A 16,762-nucleotide genomic window follows, 5' to 3' on the forward strand; every position below is an offset into this window, starting at 1 on the left:
GGATCGGGGCTCAGCCCCCTCCGCCCGGTGCCCCCCCAGGGATCAGGGCTCAGCCCCCTCCGCCCGGTGCCCCCCCAGGGATCAGGGCTCAGCCCCCTCCGCCCGGTGCCCCCCCCCAGAGATTGGGGCTCAGCCCCCTCCACCCGGTGCCCCCCCAGGGACCGGGGCTCAGCCCCCTCCACCCGGTGCCCCCCCAGGGATCGGGGCTCAGCCCCCTCCGCCCGGTGCCCCCCCAGGGATCGGGGCTCAGCCCCCTCCGCCCGGTGCCCCCCCAGGGATCAGGGCTCAGCCCCCTCCGCCCGGTGCCCCCCCAGGGATCGGGGCTCAGCCCCCTCCGCCCGGTGCCCCCCCAGAGATTGGGGCTCAGCCCCCTCCACCCGGTGCCCCCCCAGGGACCGGGGCTCAGCCCCCTCTGCCCGGTGCCCCCCCAGGGATCGGGGCTCAGCCCCCTCCACCCGGTGCCCCCCCCAGGGATCGGGGCTCCCCCCGCCCCTCCCCCCTGGTTCTTCCTTCCGTCCGCCTTCCTCCCCGGTCCCCGTTTACATCCGGCGGATCCGGGGGTGCAGGGCTGGGAAGCTGCCGGGGTGGGCTGCCCGGGGTGCCCCCTCCTCCGCCCGCCGCCTGCCTCCGGCTCTTGAATTCTTGTAAACGCTCATCGACCGAGACCCTTCGCACAGGTGGAGAATCAAACCCTAAAGCACACTTCACAGCCGCTGCACCTGTAAACATTTCGATGGTTGAAATGACATTTCAAGCCAAAAATGCATTCTCCGCCCCGCGGACAAACCAAGGGTGGCGTTTCCTGCGCTGACGCGACCGGGGTGGGGCCTGAGCGCGGATCCCGCTCGTCCGCGCCCAGTTTCCCAGGTGCCGTGAGGCGTTCACCTGCAGAGCACGCACCTGCGGGAGCGGCCCTCGAGCTCCTTAAAGCCCCGCCCAGGGGCGCACCTGGCGGGGGCGGGGCAGCTCCCCCAGGTGCACGCACCTGAGCATCAGCACTGATCCTAGTGACCGGGTCGTCAGGGAGGCAGAGGGTTGGGTACCAGGTGCACTAGCGTCGTCCTGCTGTCTCAGCGGTAGATGCGCCGGAAGATTCCATTTCTAAAGTTTTATTTGTAGATTTTTCTATAGACAAATCTATAGATTTGTGAATTTTCTATTCATAGGTAAGTTACTTTATTTTCCTTTACGTGCTGCTCATCTTTGGTCTGCCACATCAGCTCCTGATTTGGCCTCATACAGATTGAGCAGTTTTTCATCTTTTTCTGTCTTCTGGAAAATAAGTAGGGTAGGTATGATCCACCAGTATTCTGGAACTTACTTTTAAAAATACATGGATGCAGAGCTTTTGGGATAGAGATTTTTATATTGATTCAGATGAATTCTCCGTGGGGAATTTTTCCTACAGATGATTTACATTTTCTTAGAAATGGATCCTGTTCATTAAAGACTTTAGTTTTTCACTAGAGTGGCACCTAGTATCTCTCATAATTTACAATTTTTTTTTTCCTCTGGTTTGGTGTTTGTCTTCCAGATTGAGATTGCAGACTACCGACTCGCATTATCGCTTCCTTGTTTTGTGGTTTGGACAAGACTCTTAATGCTCCGTGACTCATTTACTCACCTGAAAGTTAGAATACAAATGATATTTATGTGGTAAGTTGATATCATTGATTGTGAATCATTCAATATAGTTTGTGGCACATTGTCGTAAGTTTCTACCATTATTTTATTTCTTATTCTAATCGTTAAATATTTTGTTCCTTTTTCCCTGCTTTTTTTGGATCACTCTTGCCATTTCATGTTGTTGTTGTTTTTTCAGAGACTGGTTCTTGAACTTACATATTTATCCTGTTTTAAAATTTACTATTAATTCTAAATTTAGTTCTTATTTATTTTCTTTTTGTAGGCACATATTGTTTTTATTTATCTAGTTCCTATTATTCTAAAAGTTTACTTTGTTCATTTTCTTTTTACTGTGTCTAAGAAATACTCATAATGTTCTAAATTTTCTTAGTACAGTTTTAGCATTTTCATTGTTTTTTCTTTAAGATTTTATTTATTTATTTGAGAGAGAGAAGTAGAGAGAGCATGAGTATGGGGAGCGGCAGAGGGAGAGGGAGAAGCAGGCTCCTCACTGAGAGGGGCCTGATGTGGGCTCCGCCCTAGGACCCTGGGGTCATGACCTGAGCCCATGGCAGACACATTAACCAACCACCTGAGCCATCCAGGTGCCCCATTTTCATTATTTTTAGCATCCAGATAATCTCTAAGTCAGTTTGCTGTAGGAGTTATTGAGTAGAATAACCTAGTATTTTAGTTTATTGTTTTAATTTCCTTTCATTTTTCTTCTGTATTCTTAGCACGTTCCTCATGTTCAGTGATTCAGTTGTTTGAGACTTTAATTATACTCTTAACTGCCTCTAATGTGGGTCAGTTGCTGTTTTACAGTTTAGATTTTCTGAAATCTTCTTCATCACACCCATCTTCTTCACTCATTCTGTTGTCTTTCATTTCATTATTCTATTTTTATTTTTATTTTTCTGTTATCTTCTCATTTCAGTATTTCCCCCTTTATATGTTTTCTTCCAATTTATAGAAGCAGATTTTTTACTCTTTGTAGGTTACCAGTGAAGTTCCTAAAATTTCTCCTAGATTCTTCAATAACTTGTGAAGCCCTCAGGATGTATTTCCTTTTACTTTGTACCACTCCCCTCACCCCCCGACCCAGGTCTCTTTTTAATTTTTTTTGTCTTCCTTTTTTGCATCCTTCAAAAAAGGTGAAATATAGCCAGGCTCTGATTTTACTACTCTGTCCATTGGGTTGGTTTTTTTTTTTTTAGTGGTATAATTACTAGATATTTTATTTTTTTTTATATATATATATATATATATATAGGATATAGGATCCTTGGCTTAAATCTACAACTGGAAATTGTGCTAATTGGCATAGCTCCAAATATATGGTGCCTCTTCTCTATTTTTTATTGGATGTTCTTTCCACTCCTGCATAGTAATCTAAACTGATTTTTGTGTAATGCTTAATTTTAGAATTTGCTGTTATAAGGATTTCTCTTTTCCGCTTTCCCCACATAGTGCTTAAATTGTGGGTGCCACAACCCTTAAAACTCATTGTTACACTATCAGTTTCTTATTCTTTTTTTAAAAAAGATTTTATTTATTTATTCCTGAGAGACACAGAGAGAGAGGCAGAGACACAGGCAGAGGGAGAAGCAGGCTCCATGCAGGGAGCCCGATGTGGGACTCAATCCCAGGACCCCGGGATCATGCCCTGAGCCGTAGGCAGATGCTCAACCACTGAGCCACCCAGGAGTCCCTACACTGTCAGTTTCAATTTCTCTTCCATTCCACTTATATATTCTCTGAAATCCGATGGTACCACTCTGAAACTTGGGCAAGAGGCTGTATACTGTAGAGTACCCAACTCTGAGTCATTTCCAGCCATGCCTAAGCCCACAGGGGTAGTTGTCTATGAGTCCAGTGAGAAGCGTGCACCTGTAGCCCTCTCATCCTCTTGTTACACACATAAAGGGCCTCTGAATCTCCAGACTTTTCCATCCAAATGGCCCCAAACTCACTTTTTGGACTTCCACAGTGCTCTTCTCTGGTCCATCTTGTTGAATGCTGTACTTTGCACTGGGGTGTCCATTTGTTGGCTTTAGTAGTGCCTAGAGATGCTTCTTAGAGGTGGTAAGTAGAATGACCAGTCTTAGGTATGAAGACTAGGGTGACCACCTGCTGAGCAAATGGCTCTTTGTGGGCAGGCTGGTCCAGGGTGTGGGAAAAGAAGAGGGGGTGCTATGGGCTGAGAGCCAGAAGCTGACTTCTTGGGTAGGCACATCTCAATACAGAACCCTGAGGAAATCTGGAATTCCAAAACACAACCTAAACTTATACATTATTATGGAGATATATTTTCAAATATAGGAAGATATGACATTTTATTTGGGTTTTTAAGCTTAATTTATAAATTTTAAATAGACATATGATATATAGGCTTTCATTTTTTCTTTCTTTGTGCTTCACAGTTGTTAAGAGTGAGAGTGCTTCCTGGTTGTAGGAAAGTGATGGGAGAAAAAGGGTAAAAGAAGAACAGAGAGCTCTGCTCTACAGAGCTGAAGGTCCAGAATGGTAGGAGGAAGTCAGCGCCCTAATTTTCTGGGTTGTAAGTCCTCTGTTCTCCAAGTCTGTGTAGTGATGATGAATTAGTGATACTAGTCTAAGAGTAAGTGGAATATAATATTGTACATTAGTTGTAATATTAATATTCAGAAACAGTGGTTGCCACAATGTTAGTGCAGAAGAGCTGATTTTAGGAGCCAGTCCCATCAACCTTTATAGTTGAAAGTAATATTTTTCAATGAATGATACTAGGTAAACCTTTATGCTAAAGCAGAAAATAATTTTTTTATCTTCCAATTTGGTGACTTCAAGGGAAGTAACATAGTAAAATAAATAAAATCAGAAGTATAGTTAGGGATACTAAAAGGTAGTTCTTACTGAAATCATGTAATTTCAATAGTCTTTTACTGATTTCTAAGATTTTAAAATAATGCTATTGGAGTCAGTTTGTAACAGTTGTATTTGATCTTAAGGAAAAACTAAAGTTTTTGTGTAATTTTTAATAGCATTCATTTATTCACTTAAGACATATATATGTTGCATTTCCATTGTGTGCCATGTACTCCTTTGAATTCTAGAATATAGTGGGAAATAGTAATACTGGGGGTGGGCTAGGTTTAATCTTTATGGGATAACCTTACGAATTTGGGTTAGTAATGAGTATTAAGATGAGTTTTATTTTAATGGTTTTAATCACAACCCTCTTCATTGTTCTTTGCTGAATTACAATTAACAGAAGATGTGTTCCTGCTTTGGAGACTTAAAATATGAACACTAGCTCTGGTCACACGGTTCTTTTCCAGAAATTTTCAATTTCACATTGCTGACTCAATTAATTATAAATTTCTCACTCTAGCATTGAAGATTTTCATAATATGTTACCTACTTCCTTAGCCTTATTGGTTACTCCTGTCTTGATGCATCTTCTGTTCTGGCAATCTTGGCTTACTTGCTGTTTCCCGACTGTGTCTACACTTTCTTCATTTTGAGCCTTTCCTTATGCAATTCCTTTTCACTATAATCTGTCCCTCTAAATCCTGAAATCCTCCCTCCTGTTACCTCAAGACCTCCTTAAGCATGACTTTCTCCACGAAGCATTTTCTGAATCCCCTTTACTGAGTTTTCATTCTACTGAGCCCTCGTAAAACACTGTCTCTACTTCTCTTAAGGAAAAAGAAAATTGTCTTTTATTATAGTTATTGTTTCCTGTTCTGATCTCTCCTTGATGGTGGAATCTTAGTCTCTTTTGTGTGTTTAATACCTAGCAAGTACTGACTATAGGCCAGTATGACATGAACAAAGAGGAGACATTGATTTGGGATCCTCTTTTGAAAGACCTGCACATGCCTGCCATTATGGACTGAATATTTGTGTCCTTCCTCCCCCTGCCCCCAAATTCATATGTTGAAGCTCTGACCTGCAATATAAATGTATTTGGAATAAGGAAGCAATTATGGTTAAATGAGGTCATAAGGGAAGGGCCCTGATTTGATGGGATTAGTGTCCTTATAAGAAGAGACACCACAGTACCTTCTCTTCATCTTTTTTGTTTTTGATTTTTTTTTTTCCCATCAAGTGAGGACAAAGTGAAAAGGTGACTGTCTACAAGCCAGGAGGAGAGCTCTCACCAGGAATGGAATCAGCTGGCACCTTCATCTTGGACTTCCAACCTCCAGAATTGTGAGAAAATTAATTTGTTGTTTAAGCTACCCAGACTATGGTATTTTGTTATGGCAGCCCTAGCTGACTAAAACAGGTTTTGGCAGTAGGTGTGGGGTGCTGCTGTAACAAATACCTAAAAATGTGACTGTGGCCTTGGAACTGGGTGATATATTATGGCTAGAAGAGTTTTGAGTCAAGTGTTAGAAAAATCTGAGATTGCTAAAAAGGGATTGTTTGTAGAAGTACTGGATTTTATTTTATTTATTTTTTTAAAGATTTATTCATTTATTTTAGAGAGAGAAAGAGAGCGGTGGAAAGGGCAGAGGCAGGAGAGAAAAACCCAAGCAGACTCTACCCTGAATGCAGGGCAGGACATGGGGCTGGGGCTTAAGACCCTGAAATCACTATGCTGAAATCACGACCTGAGCTGAAACCTAGGGTCAGATGCTTAACTGACTGTGCCACCCAGGCACTCCTAGAAATACTGGATTTTAAAGACCATTCTGGTGAGGTCTCACAAAGAAATGATGACCAGGTTATTGGAAACTAGAGGAAACGTGATCATTGTGAGTGGCAGATAAGTTGGCTGAATTATATTCTACTGTTTTGCAGAAGATAGACCTTGTGAGTGATGAAAGGGGTATTTGGCAGGGGAGATTTCTAAGCGAAGTCCTCCTTACTGCTTTATAGTAAAATTTGGAAGGAGAGATATGAATTGAAAAAGGAACCAGTACTTGGAGATTTGGATAATTCTCATCCTTTCCATATTATAAAAAATGAGAAAGCATGTTCTGAAGAGAACACTAACCACAGGATAAAGAGATATTGAGTACAACTCATGGACTTAATTAGACATCTCAACAGAAGCCAGGAATAGAGATGGGATTATATCAGCAGAGATACTGTCATTTTGAATGAAAAGGGGCAGAAAAAGTAGGACAAGGTAAAGGAAGGCTGTCAGACTTCTTGGGTCCATAGAGCTCTTTGGCTGTAGATGTGTACTATTCTTCAAGCAAGGGAAGAATGACCTTTAAAGCAATTCAGAGATCACAGGGCTGTCACTCCCATTACAAGTCCGGGGCAAGGCTGCTTCCCCATTGGTTTCAGAAGGCTGGCTCCTGCAGAGAACCACACGGTGGGGTCCTTCACAGAGAACCAGAGGGGTCAGCTCACAACTTCTCCCCAAGCTGAAGGATTGTGGGTACCCCCCACAGAACCAAAGGAGCAGGGCTGTCCCCTAACTACAGATCTGTGGGAGGGATGCTGCTACTCCAGTGGGCCTAGATGGTTGGATAGTAAGCTAAAAGGCATTGTTCTTGAGCAACACAACTTTGGAGGAAGATCTTACAGGCTCTTGGTCTAAAAATATAAACATGATAATTCATAGTCTTACCTTTTCATTTTAAAATTAAAGAATCAAGCTCAGAGTGGTAGAAAAAAATTGTCCATTAGATTTGAAGCACTTTTATGTACCATGTGTTATTTATCTTTGTATTCCTACCTGTATAACATAGTTCTTGGTGCATAAAAATCACTTGGGAAATAAATTTCACCAGTAAACATGATTGGTGAATGTTTGCTAAATAATAGCTTGTAGACAAAGCATAAATATTAGTTCTCTTCATTTTGAAAAACATTAAAATTAATCTAAAGAAGAAGTGCTGAGAATTATAGTAAAGGCATCAGTCAAAGAGATTGGTACTTTTCAGGAAAATGAAAAGTAGATGCTTTTATAGCAGTGGTTACCCTATAGAACAAGGAGCTGAAGTCCAGGCCTATATGAGAAATGGCTGAAGCAGAAGTAAGAACCAGATTTTTCTTCCAGAGCAAAACTACCACAAACTAACATGTACTGAGAATAGGAATGACATTTGGGAACAGATATGAAATGAGAGAATTGATTAATTCTTTGTGTGTTACTGATCCCTCAACCCAACACTGGGACAAATTGTTCACAGTGCAATTAAATCAGGCAAAGAATCTTAATGCAATTGAGTGATCTTCCTAGAAGGCCAAGGCCTTCAGAGTGGGGGTTGAGTTCCAGAGCAGGCCTCCAGATTTTGGCCCTTAACTCTTCCCTACCTGTATACCTAGTGATGCTTGCGTGTCAAAAGGTCCACCTAGGATCACAGAGCTTGTGGTTACATCACCTATTTAAAGGAAAGGTCAATGATTTAAGAGAAAACCTATATATGCTAACTAAATCAAGGAGCTTGTCTTTATAAACAATTTTAAACAATCATGCTTCTCTAGGCGTTTGGGAAAAAATAGCCGCACAAATAAGCCATATCAAGAAGAACAAACAGAACATCTAACTTAGAGGAAATAGGTAATCAAAAAACATAAAAGTACTTTATAAAGGATGCTAACACTTCCCAGTTTGCATGAAAACCTTGGTTTCTGATTTCTTAGGTTTTAATTGATAACACACCTCTTTTACTGTCAGACGTGTCAGGTAGACAATGTATGAGATGGACTTCTTAAATTTATAAGAATTGTATTTATTTTCTTCAAAAAGATTTATGAAGATAGTATATCTATTACAAAGCAAAAATAATGAACCAAACCTTTGAACCCCAAAACAAACCAAGTGTAAGCAACCCTTCTAAACTCAAGAAGATCTTGAAAATTAAAAAATATTATTAAGTAAATATTTATTTGATAGTGAGGCCCTAAGAAAAAGTTGAGAAAAATCTCAAGAAGATATAGCAAAAAGATAGAAGATAAGAGAAAATGTTGAGCTTTAGAAGATTAATCCAGAAGACATAAAGTCAAAATAATATATTTGAAATAACATGCAACTTTAGTACGCAAGGATATTAGACATTTTTTTCAGGCTGTGGACACACATCTTTTGGATACTTGAAGACAGTAAAATTCCATCAAAGTTATGACAAGGAATGATTTTGTATCCAAAATCTATAATCAGTACAATTATCAATCAAGTGTGAAAGCAGAATAGTTTTCAGACATGCGCATTCAAAATTTGTTCCCATGCTTCTTATCTCAAAAAAATCCTTGTGAAAATACTCTAGCAAAACAAAGAATCAGAAACAAATGAATATGGAATATAAAATTCAGTAGGATTGCAATGAAAAAAATCTCATATTAACAGTTCTTGCATTTAAATTGTTAAATATTAAAGCCTTCCACAAACAGCATGTATGATATTTTGGAATATCTTAGTGATTAGATGAGAAGTGTTTTTTTCAGCCGAGAAAAATGAAAGTCAAGCAAAATTCATAAAAAAAAAAATCAAGAACCAAATATAAGGGAAATGACAAGAAGGCATGGTTAATGTGGTATAACTAGAGATAATCCTTTTGACATTATTATGTGAAACATTCCTCTTCAAGGGGAACAGATTTTGTGACATAAGATATAGGCGTTCTTCTCTTAGCTCCATTTATATGGTTTGGAGTTGCAGTGAATACGCATAGTTACTATCATAATATTCTTAATGATATATTTGCTTTTGATTTCCCAAATCAACCTATGATCAAAGATTGGAAAAAGAAAAGTCATGGGTATAGCACAGAATCCAAGTATTAGAAAATCTAACAACATTAGAAAACATTATACTTGACAGAGTTTGGGAAATGTTAGGAGGAAGATGTCCGTGGAAAGAGGTATAAATATACTATGTACTTTTCTCATCTTATGTAACAGAGTGAGAAGTTACTCTTTGAAGTTAAAACAATACAAAATGAGGTTTTTATATATTATGTAAAGTCATGAAGATGATCAATAGAAAAAATAATACAATATAACAAAGACAAATGGCCAGAACAAGGATATATTATAGGAAATTTCTAATCTTTTATAAGAGTCAATAAATAAGATCGTGTTTAGGGGCATGTGTGTGTGTTTGAAAACTGAAAAAGGAGTTCATTTTCATACTCATGTCAATATTATTGGTATCAGAACAACAATGTGAGGACATGGAAGCCAAGACACCTGTAAGAAAATAAAAGCCCCAGCAAAGAAAAAAGGACCATAGTATAGTGCTGTTTAAGCTTACTTGATCCAGATTTTTAGGGTTGAGGTATAGCCAGGCCTAAAGTCATATTATGGGATCATAAGATCAGAGACACTCCATTCTAACTTCCTTTTTAGTTTTATTTGAACTAGAATTGTAGGCATTCTAAAAATGTCATAGCAAAACAAAACCAGAATATTTCATCATATTTCAGCTGTCAGGTTATCTATATTTGTCTTTACTAATAGAAGAATAGGTTCGTTGAAACTCACAGAAATAGAGAAGAGATGGGTGTTTTCCAGAGATGGGTGGTGAGGAATAGGGGAAATGAAGGGAAGTGGTCAAAAGATACAAACTTCCAGTTATAAGATAAATAAATTCTGGGGATGTAATGAACTGCCTGGTGATGATAGTTAACAACACTATGTTGTATGTTTGGAAGTTGCTGACAGTAGATTTTAGAAGTTCTCATCACAAGAAAAAAATTTGTAACTCCATGAGGTGATAGATGTTGATTAATTGTGATAATCATTTCATAATACATACATATCTCATATTATTAGGTTGTACAATTTGTCAGTTTTATCTCAGTAAAAATGAAATATAAAGAAGGAGAAGTTTCTGACAGCACAGCCAAGTGAACACCTGCTAATAATTGAAAAATTTCACCTACTTCCCACACCAGCCTTAAGACGCATGCCTGGCAAGGGCTTACTTTCTTTTCTCTTTAACAAATGAAAGTATGACTAACAAAATTCCTGCCTCCAAGCATTTACTCCATTCTTTCTTCTTACCCTGCTACTCAGAGTGTTTTGAAATACCCAACTATCGCTTTCCTGAGGTGAGAGCAATGACAACCATAGCAAAATAAATTATACCATATCTGGAAAAAAAAAATCCAAAACCAAAAGACACCACTAGCAAGAATTTTGCCTTGATTTGGCAATGGCCACTTTTTACAAACTTTCTCTGAAGCTGCCAACATCCAGTAGAATTGGGCTCTGGAGTCATTGTCCTCCTCTTAGGTTGCATCTCAAACTACTAGGACCTTCCACTTTCTAAACTCCTTGACTTTGACACTCTACTTTCTTCTTTTATGGGAAGATGGGTTAGTGCCACACATCTCACATTTCTGCAGAAGGGAGAGATTTCCCACCCCACTGCCCAAGAGGAATCAGGATTGGTGAAATGCTTCTGAACTCTCTCCCCACTTTCTTTGCTACTTCTCTCCATCAAAGGGAGCATGCAGTTTGGACAAGAACCTGATTCTCATTGGGTGGAGTTAGCATGTTGAAAGCTGCAGCCCAAACTTACAGATTTCTCTCTTTGTTCCTAGGTTCAGACAGGATAGGCTGGCTGTCTTCCTTGAATCTCAAGGAAGCACTGAATGTGCTCTGTAGTTTCATTTCATCCCACATGTAGATCCCAAGATCTATGCTTGAGAGAAGTAGTGGGAGGACCACATGTTGACTATGGATCCAAGCTCCCGCCTCCAAACTCCACTTTGCAAACAACAAAAGTGGGAATAAATTTAAACTCAGACTTGGCTCTTGTTCCACTTATTACTTGGTTCAGATTTTGTATTGGAGAAATAGGCTCCCAGTAACCTGGGTGACCTTATAGCCCTGCCTTGGCGAGCCAAGGAGATTTTCTTGGCCATCTGGCATATGATACTTCTTCCTTCAACTCTAAGCACAGAGACCTAGTAAACTATTAAGAAATAGTTGAGAAAGATGGATTCTATTTTCTCAAGATAGGGATTACTTAAGATATAACTAGATGGGATAAGTACATGCAATTATTTTTTGTCTTAACATTCTGTGCTTTATTGTGATGATTTTACATACTTGTTATCTTTGTATATCTCTGATAGGGAATAATGGATGCCTACCTCTTGATGCCTTAATGAGAAGGAAAAGTTGTCATTAGACACAATTACTGTCGATCATCTAGACTATAAATGAGATAAGCAAATCCCTTAAAGGGGATAAAAGCAGCAGGCAGGTCTATACATGTAGATTTGTTTGCTTGGTTTAAACCAGAGACTCTGTAAACCATAACTATCAAGGACTAGTTTTATGCACAGCCAGATTTCTGAAGAGTTTATTAGTAGGGTCCTAGGGAATCTCCTAAATATGGCTCTGTAAGAGTTTAATTCACAGGAGGAAATTAGTACTTTATATATACAGAGAGTAAGTAAATGGAGATGATGATGGCCCCAATTTGGGACACTTAAGGCAAGGAAATCTATAAAAGGAGCCAAGGGAGTCAGAGAAGAGGACTCTACTCTGCTATCTGGATAAGCAGAACAGATTTCCTCAGTCACCCACATAATTTGATTCTCATTGAAATGCAAAGAAATTGGCTTCTTTGCTCTTCCCAAAGATTTCCGTTATCTTCTTCATATAGCTTTTGATTGAGAAGGGCTACTCTAAAGAATGATAATGAGGAAGATTTGAAGTCATTAGCCCCTTGCTGTTTACATGTCAGTTACCTGGTCTTGAATAGAGAGAACGGGATTGAATATGGCAAATTGGTTTTATAACATCACCACTTCAAATCCTCAGCAAGCCTAGCTTTGAGTGAGTAAGATTACATCAGGATAAGGACAAAAATCTTACGGGTGAAATTCTTTCTGTACTGAAACATTAAGCAATGATATTTAAAATTTTTATTTTTAAAATATCACTATTTAACCGAGAGTATTTCCAAAGACTGTCCTCCTATTTCAAGTTGGAACTTAGTGAACTACAATGGACAAGACAAATGTTAGCCTAATGGCGGGGGGGCACTTATACTGGTGACTGTATGCAGGTACATGGACAAGATGTGGCATCTGTTTAGGGACCTGTTTTGTATGACTCCCCAACCCTGTACGTACGTTCCCTCCCTCCCTCCCTCCCTCCCTCCCTCCCTCCCTCCCTCCCTCCCTCCCTCCCTCCCTTCCTTCCTTCCTTCCTTCTTCCTGAATGTACTTTTTTTTTTTTTAACTAAGGTTGTAGAATTACAAAATTCCTTCAAACTTGGGACCTTAGGTAGGATACCCTCAAATGGACTGGTTTAGTCCTTAGGGAGTCAATGTGTGTTGCTGCTTATTTAAAGAGAGTTCCTTTGGAGCCCCAAGAGTGCCCGTGTACTCCTATGCTTTCCAGATGCCTCCTTCCTGAGCCACCAGGAGGGCAAGGCACCTGAGCAGGGACCCTCAGGTGACTTAATTTGGTTCGCCATGGCCTACTTGATCAAAGACCTGGGTTTTCCTTCTTGAAGAAACTCACAGAAAGGACATGTTTCTTACAGTTTCACATACTATTTTGTACAAAAAAATGTCCTTGGGGCAGCTTATGCCAAGTTAGTATGAAGATTGTTCTTGAGTGTTGCATGAAGGCTACGATATTTGAATGGGCAAGTCATGGGTGTGAAAGCTTTATCTACCTCATTTATTTTTTATTTTTGTAGCTAAAGTGTCTATTTTCTTATTTTATGACTGCCGAAGTGTTCTGATGCCTGTCTTAAACCTGAGTAGATGTGTGGTAGGAACAGCTGGACGTTGAAGATATCTTCATGATTCTTTTTTTTAAAGCTCCCCCCTTTTTTGTATATGTAATGATGAAACATGCTCTGATGGTTGAACAAGGAAGGAGAAAGAAAGACCTTAATTTCCGAGTGGAGAATCTCCTTTATAGAAAGGTAGATCAAGACTCTTCTCAAAAGCTGGTCTGTGTTATGGCACCTGACTTTAGGATCCAAAAAGAATTTTTTTGCCATGTTGTGGCATCCCTAAATACTTCAGTGAGTGTTTCCTATGACTAGAAATATTATCCTACATAATCACAGTACAGTTACCAACTTCGATATATTTATCGTTGTTACAGTAATTTAATTTCACTTACTTTCACATTCTAGTGTTGTCAGTTTACCCCAAACTCTCCTTTATAGCCATATTATTCACCTTTGGATTTTCCTTCTCCTAGGATTTCTAAGTTTTCAGATCCTTCCTCAATCCCTTGGGTCTTGTTTTCTGAATGATATATATCCCTTCCCAACATTTAAGAATGTTTTTAAAGAGAGAAAAATTTAATTTTATTACTTTATTATAAGACAAATAGTAGTATGAAATATAAAGCCAGAGAAACTATGTTTAAAGGAAGATCTGATAAGAATGATATTCTATACATTTTTTCTTTGTATGACGATACTCAAACCTTTAATCCTTCAACAAAATAAACTGTCTAATCCCAAATTTCTTTACACTAAACAGCCCTTTCTTTTCACAGATTAATGGTTCTTAAATTTATGTCACAGAATCTCTTGGGAAGCCTACAAAAATAATCAAATTTTTGAGTGCCTAATCGTGTGTCAGACACTGTTGTGTAAAAAAGAAAATCATTAAGTAGCTTTGGGCAAAGAAATAACATGCTCTTTATTTAAAAGGATTTCTCTGGCTGCTGTGTTGAACATACACGATATGGGGGTGGAAAGCAGGGAGACCAGTCCCAAAGTTTTTCCACACAAGCCAGGCAAGAGATGGTGGTGACTTGTGTGAAGGTGGAAATAATTGATGGGATGAGAAGTAGACAGATTCTAGATGTATTTTGGTGATAGAATCAATAAGATTTGCTGTTTTATTGGTATGAGATTAAAAAGGAGACTAGAGAGTGACTAAAAGAGTTCAGCCCGAGTAACTTTTCTTCATATTTTAGCAATTAGGATGGGCAAATATCAGGTAAATATGATGTCTTCATGATCTCACAGCAAGTTTATCATGATATGGTTAAATGCATACAAATATTTTCCACTAATATATACTTAAAAAAAAAACCTACAAATAAAAATAGCAACCTGATTAAAGAGCTTAATATGCAATGCACCAAAGAAGATGTACAAGCACACAAGCATATGGAAAGATGTTCCACATCACATGTCATCAGGAAGATACAAATTAAAACAATGAGGTACCACTATAAACTTGTTAGAATGGCCCAAAGCTGGAATACTGACAACACTCAACTGGGAAAGTTATAGTGTGACGGGAACTCTCATTTATTGCTGGTATACAAAGGAATACGAAATGGTGCAGCCACTTTGGAAGACATCTTGGCAGTTTCTTGCAAAACTAAACATACTCTTCCTGTACAGTCTAGTGGTCATGTTCCTTGGTATTTACCCAAAGGAGTAAAAAAATTTTGTCCAGGAGAAAACCTGCACGTTGATGTTTATAGCAGCTTTGTTTATAATTACTCAGACTTGGAAGCAACCAAGATGTCCTTCAGTAGGTGAATGGGTAAATAAACTGTGGTGCATCCAGACAATGGAATATTATTAATTAGCTCTAAAAGAAAATGAGCTGCCAAGCCACACAGAAAGACATGATGAGCCTTAAATGCATACAACTAAGTGATGGCAGCCAATCTGAGAAGGCTGCATACTGTGTGATTTCAACTAAATGACACTCTGGAAAAGCCAAAACTATGGAACAGTAAAAAGATCAGTGGTTGCGAAGAGTTGGGGTGGGCTGGGCAGGACCAATAGGCTGAACACCGGTGAAGATCCTGCGTATGATGCCGTGATGATAGACATGTGTTATTATACATCTGTTCAAACCCATAGAATATACAACACCCAGAGTGAACCCTAAGGTAAATTACATACTCTGGGGGAGTGAAGACGTGTCAGTGAAGAATCATCCATTATAATAAAGCACCACTCTAGTGGGCGACCTAGATAATGAGGACAGGTATGCATGTGTGGGGGTAGGGTACCTCCCTCACAATTTTGCTGTGAACCTAAAACTTCTCTTAATAATCATAGTCCTAAATAAACACAACTCTTGAAACCTGCAAACCTGAGTAGATAGCTCTGAGATTCTCAGATTTTTGGTAGCGGGATGGAGGGTGGTGTATATGTGATTTTCATAGGCTTCCATGTAGTATCAGGATCTTTGTCACCTGGTTCTTCATATCAAGGCTCTTTTTCACTCTTCCAGCAATGGATGGTTCCGTATTGGCAGGTCATCAACTCTATTTTGAATAAGTGAAGTAGTGACATTTCTGCACTCTGCTTCTGTGGCAGTAACATTCACTGCATTAAACTTGTTCGTTGTTCTGTCTCTGCAGCTATATTGTCCATGTTTTCTGCCACATAGCATTAAATATTTGAAAAGACTTATAACTCCTCTTAAGTTTCTCTAACTCCTTTAGGAAAATCCCGCCCCCCTTTTTAAATCTATGATAAAGCAAGAAATTAGATTTTATTGAATAGATATCTATTTTCATTTTTCAGTTTTCGATCTTTGGGCAATTTTCAAGTTTCATTTTCAGACTTCTGTACCAACTGACTGGACTGTAGTCAGAGTAAATATCAGCTCCAGAAACTATATCTTATAAAACTTTACTCATTTCCCGTCTACAGGTATTCCTGTATACAATCTGGATCAACAACACTTGTTTTGAGTCTTCATAAAAAAGGCATTCTATTGTTTTGCACATTTGTTTTCCTTTTGTGTCTTTTTACTTTTCTTCTTATTGAACATCTTCCTTTTCTTTTTAAAATCAATTACTTATTTTAGAGAGCACACACATGTGCATGTACATGCACCTGAGCAGGGAAGGGGTAGAGGGAGAGAGAGAATCTTTATTTTTTTTATTTTTTATTTTTTGAGAGAGAGAATCCTATACAGGCTCTACTCAGTGCAGAGTTTGTCCTGGGACTTGATCTCATGATACTGAGATCATGACTGGAGCCGAAATTAAGCACTGGACACTGAACTGACTGAGCCATCCAGGCACCCCTCTTTTCTTCTTTCTAAAATATAACAGAATTATGTAAAGCCTCAATCCTGTATTCCACAAATACATATATCTCTAGGATGAAGAACTAACTATTCCAACAGCAGTGCTTGTTGAACTTTGAGAATTTGGTTGGATGGAAGGAAACTCAATATGAATTTACAGTTTGACATAAAGGTAATGAAATCTTAAA

The 16,762-nt window shown here is 39.2% G+C and overlaps 1 protein-coding gene across 1 annotated transcript in view; it reads right to left on the minus strand.

Moving 5' to 3' along the window:
- The window catches only part of TSLP (thymic stromal lymphopoietin), a 65,174-nt gene extending 64,445 nt beyond the window's left edge, over positions 1 to 729 (minus strand). The window contains exon 1 of the mRNA XM_038532126.1: positions 544 to 729. Within this exon, the coding sequence (XP_038388054.1) occupies positions 544 to 729 (186 nt within the window). The remainder of the gene's footprint in view (positions 1 to 543) is intronic.
- Between the last annotated feature and the right edge of the window lie 16,033 nt (positions 730 to 16,762).

Source organism: Canis lupus, chromosome 3 (genome assembly GCF_011100685.1).
Source record: "Canis lupus familiaris isolate Mischka breed German Shepherd chromosome 3, alternate assembly UU_Cfam_GSD_1.0, whole genome shotgun sequence".
Taxonomy (NCBI): Eukaryota; Metazoa; Chordata; class Mammalia; order Carnivora; family Canidae; genus Canis; species Canis lupus.